Source organism: Myotis lucifugus, unplaced genomic scaffold (genome assembly GCF_000147115.1).
Source record: "Myotis lucifugus unplaced genomic scaffold, Myoluc2.0 scaffold_65, whole genome shotgun sequence".
In the NCBI taxonomy this organism is placed as follows: Eukaryota; Metazoa; Chordata; class Mammalia; order Chiroptera; family Vespertilionidae; genus Myotis; species Myotis lucifugus.
In genome coordinates, this window is record NW_005871113.1 from 5,084,592 (window position 1) to 5,089,591 (window position 5,000).

The window sequence follows — 5,000 nt, forward strand, 5'->3', positions numbered from 1 at the left end:
GAGGGAGCCGCCGCCCCTGCCCGCCCGGATCCCTGCGCGGGTCGCATGGGGCGCTTCGAGCCGGGAGCGCACGCGGGCCCCGGGCCCCGCTTCCTGCTGCCGTGAGCAGCCGCTCCGGGAAGCCCCGAGACCCCGAGCCGCCGGGAGGATGACCATGGCCGGGGGCAGGAGGGGACTGGTGGCCCCGCAGAACACGTTTCTGGAGAACATCGTCCGGCGGTCCAATGGTAAGAGGTGCATTCGGGGTCCAGGGACCCGGCTTCTCACCCGCGCCTTTATTGCAGCCGCCTCCCGCTGCTCGGCGCCCTGGATGCAGCAGAGCCCGGAGCTGCGCTGGGAGCCGCGGCACGGGCGCCGGGCAGCCCGGAGGCAGGGAGAGGTGGGCAGGCGGGGCGGCGTCTGATGGGTCCCCATCCCAGGAGGAGAGGTGTCCCGGGGGTGCCTTGTGGGCCTTTCTCCCGCCTTCTTGGTCCTCTCCAGGGAGCGTGGCAGCTGGTGAGCAAAGTACGGGGAAAAGTGATGGGAAGCTGGACGCCCCAGGAGTACAGCCCACCCTCCGCGAAGGCTCTCGGGGCGCCGGCTGCTGCTCCCCGCGGCGCCGCCTCCCCACCGGGGAAGCCAGCTGTGGGGTTGGGCAGCTCCGGCCGCGTCCACCTTCCATCCCGACAGGCAGAAAAGTCCGAGGTGTTGGGGGCGCGGGGACTTAGGGATGTGCATGCAGCAGGCTGCCTGATTCCACCTCTTCACCGAGCCACCCACCCCTTGTAGGTGAAGCGAAGGCCAGGAGGGGCAGAATTTCCTGGACTCGGGCGGGAAGTGGCGGGCACAGGTGCTGAGCTGGCTAAGTGGTCACAGGTACGAGTCTGTCTTAGATCCTCTCCTCCAAACACAGCAGTGTTTTATGCCCAGACATCTTGCTCACCTACAAATTCCCAAACTCCCCAAGCCTGTAGATCGCCATTACCCAGTAAACCGATGCTCCCCGCCCCTCTCCCTCCCGGGGCATTTAGAGGGACAGTAGCCTGGAGGGTGGGGGGTGAGAGTCCCGGAGCTGGGGCTGGAAAGGAAGCATTTCAAATGCCCTCAGGACTCAGGGCAGCGGAGCCCCCCTGGCTAAAAGGCTTGCAGAGCAAATAGGAGCAGGGCAGCTGGAAGGTGCAAAGGAGAGGCGAGCAGCCCCAGATAAGAAGCCCTTCACAGGCTGCTGGACCTTCTCCTCTCAGAGACATGACGTTCATCAGGAGGATCCGAAGGGCTCACTCAGGAAATGGCTTTTAAAAACGTGCAAATATCTTGGCTTCAGAGCCTTAAGGAGCTTGTGTTAAAGCGATGGGCTTCTCTTTGGATTTAGTTAGGGATTTGGGGGAAGGGCATGAAAAGTGACTTATGCTACTAAGAAAGACTCTTTAATTCCAAAGTGATTTAAGTTTATCTTATAATAAAAAACGTAACGAGGGTAGCAAATCATCATGTGTTTAGTACTTCTTAGGAATGAATGGCCATTTATTATGTGCGGCTTACAAAGAAGATTATTGAAGAGTTTCTGGTCAGTCCCCTTTTCTTTTAAGGTCTTCCTGATGCAAACTAACTAAGGTGGCTTTTAGAGCAAGGTCACAGCCATTACCTGGGATGCAAGGGGGTTCCAATTACTACACGAAAAGCCACAATGAGCTCTTCTGCCATAAAAATGCTGGAGGTGTTCATAGGTTTTAACATAAAATCACTATTTAAGAGTTTAACGTACTGTGACTGCTATGGTTATTGGCCTGTAAGGGGGTATGGAGGCAGTCTTGCAGATTTGGGGACCCCCTTGCCAGAGACATCAGCTTTCTCATAAGTATCAATGACAATTTCATTTTATTTATTATTATTATTTTGTGAAGAGGCAGAATCCTTTAAGTGAGAGGGGAAACCCTGTATCTAATGTATACCATGTTATGTTTTTGAATGGACAGAGCAGTAAGGAGTCATGCATGTAATAGTCACAAGGTTCCTTGGGCTTGGTAGGAGGAACTTAAGAATCCTGGAGCTAATACCACAATAAAATAAAAATTTCAAAAAAGAATCCTGAAGCTGATACCACAATTGAAAACAACCCTGAAGCGGAGAAGGTAGAATATCTTCTAGTTTAGTGGATCTTAGACTAACCCTTCCCCTCTGTAGGCATATGTAGAACCTCAATAGAATAACTAGCTGGGAGTATTATTAGTACTGGCACTTTAATTTCAGCACCACTTCCAAAAGCTTGACTTCAATTAACCAACCAACCAACATCAACAGCAAAAACAGAAACATGTTGGGAGAGGTGGATGAACTTTCAATATTATGTATTATTTCAGAGAAAAAGATTCTGATCTTGAAACGTGGAATTTAAATTTGTAGTGATCTCTTTCATAATATCTCCTAAACACAAATAGAAAAAAAAAGTGGACTCTTGGAAATATCACAATATCTACATGCATTGTATTATTTTATTGTGATGGAAAAGGTCTATTTATAAATATTGATTGTCTTCTAAAATCCACCGGCCTTGTTTTGGGCATTACAGTCTTTTAAATAGCATTTTACCTTTAAATAGCACTACTTTTTGATCACTTTTTTTAAGGTATTTTCTCCCAGTGGTTTTATGCAGCATTTTTGTTTCTCTTTTAAAGACCAGAAAACTGAGTCCCATGAATATTGAGTGACATTCAAGGTGGCAGGCACATAGTGCCTGAGGTGGGTGTTCTTTGAGGATAGCATTCATCTTTTGTGGTAGCATCATTGTTGCTCAGACATTATGACTTCGGCTGTGGAACTGTTTTCATCATCCTCAAAAACACTGTTCTCATTATATGCTAATGGATAACAGAACTGACTTTGTTTTGGGGCATTTGAATATCTGGTGTCTGGAATATCTTAGAACTGTAGGGTAAGACAGACCTTAGATGGAGTCTGTCCTCCTTCCCCATCATTGTATAGATGAAAAAAACTGAAGCACAGCTTTTCCTCAAATAATTAAGGGCAGAACTGATGAGGCCCTCAGCCTCTTGACCCCTGTGTCACGCTCCTTAGGGTACACCATGCGATGACCTTCCTTGTATTACCATTGTTTTCTCTAGAGAAGCGTAATTTCCCAGTGGAGATGAAATAAAATGTTATAACAACAAGAACAACATCCATTTTGGCTAACGGCCACGCTACCACATCCAAACAGAATAACAGGGCAAAGGAGAAGCTAATTCTGTTTCAAGGGAGGGCGGTAGTTTTACCTTTGCCAATGGTTTGGCAGGATAACATTCATGTGCCCGTTCTAAAATATTAAGTCACTTTTCATAAAATATCACCTTTGATCCTCATAAGACAGCAAAGGAGGTGCAGTGTTTCCATTTCAGAGTTTCAGGAACTAAGAATCCTCAGGTTAAATAATTTACTTATGCTTAGTTAGGAAGAGGGAGCATTAGAAATGGCAGTAAAAGGCAGCTCAGGGACTATTCAGCAGTTGTGACTGGCTCATTCATTCCACAAAGATTTATTGAGATACTTATGGAACACTGGGGATGTAGAGAGAATGTAACTGGGTAAGTTACATTCTAGTGAGTCTTGGTCCAAGGATCTTACCCCTGTTCCACAACGTTTCCTGGCTTGACTTGGATTTTAAAAAAATCCACATTTTAAAGGTGTTTACTGGTCTTGATGGGACTAAAATCCAGTTTAACCTTCTTGGATACATCTGGAATACCATTTGAAGAGATTTGATAATTATTTCTTAATTGAGTAGTTGTAAGTAATCAGCAGGAACAGGCCAGATTTGATTTGATTTTGTGTAGGGTCATATTGCCCATCGTTGCAAATCTTTATGTTGACTTTGTTGACACAGAGCTAGCCTGCTTCTCGTCAGATTCATATTGCAAAGTCCAGTATATTTTTTGATTGTTGCTTAAATCTTCAGGCACTTACTTTTCTGAATGCTTGCTGAAGCAAATAGGAGATCTGGCTTAGGAAGGCTGGCAGACCTCAGTGCCAGGAAACTACAAAAATATTACCCTAAGTGGTCCCATTTGAGGAGAGCATATGTTTTAGTACTCGGAAACCTGTATCAAACAGTTGTAGGTGCCAGTAAGAATCCATGCACATTAGCAGGAGTGAGGCGCAGCACATTTGGGTCCAGATTTATGTACATGTATAATTTACAGATTGCTAAATCAGCTGTGTTTTTGCATAGTGTTAAGTTGGTTCAGGTTGTTGATATAATTAGCAAACAGGATGAGAGCCATGGGGTAGCGTTGTGTCTCCTCACAGATGTGTTGAGCCACGGGAATGTTTATAAAACAAAACTCGTTAAAATCCATTCTTACGCTGAAAGGGGAATAGATGATCATCCGGATTAGGACCCACTCCACGGAGTTTGTTTTTTCTTGGAATCTGTTCTAAGATAACCTTCAGCCCAGGCTTGCTGTCTTTCTTCGAAAGTGTCTGAAAGTTGAATCTATTGGCTGATATTAGCTGGGGGATTGAGAGGACGAAGTCTTGTGATTTCACATAAACCCCAAACTCCATGATTTTTATGATATTCATCTGTTTTATTAACATATCATTAAAAAATAGAGGCCTTTGAGGAATGTGTGGGGAAATTGAATCTCTGGCTTCCTTTTTTCTGACACAAGCTCTTCATTTATGATGGGGCCTCATTTGGCACTGGGTCCTTCAGCGTCACCTTGAAGTCCCTCATTCTTCCCTCCCCTTTATTTTTGGTTAGATAGTTAATGGCTTGGAAACAAACATTTAAAATATACGTTAGTTCTTTATTGAAACGAACCCTTTTTGCAAAGCGAGTGTCTGCTTTGTAGATTTAAGATATTTGGACCACGGTTTGTTTTTTTCTCTTTAAGTGGCCACACCTGTAACTGGTGAGCAAGCATCATAGAACTTTAGCTCTGAAAGGACATTCATTACAAGTTCTTTTCCAGTGTTTGAATCTTTTTCAGAACATTCCTGCCAGTGCGTAGCTAGCCTATGCT

At 45.5% G+C, this 5,000-nt stretch overlaps 1 protein-coding gene across 1 annotated transcript in view; it reads left to right on the forward strand.

Moving 5' to 3' along the window:
• The first annotated feature begins 8 nt into the window (after nt 1-8).
• The window catches only part of KCNH1 (potassium voltage-gated channel subfamily H member 1), a 259,928-nt gene continuing 254,936 nt past the window's right edge, over nt 9-5,000 (forward strand). Inside the window, exon 1 of the mRNA XM_023754816.1 lies at nt 9-227. Within this exon, the coding sequence (XP_023610584.1) occupies nt 149-227 (79 nt within the window). The 5' untranslated portion in view covers nt 9-148. The remainder of the gene's footprint in view (nt 228-5,000) is intronic.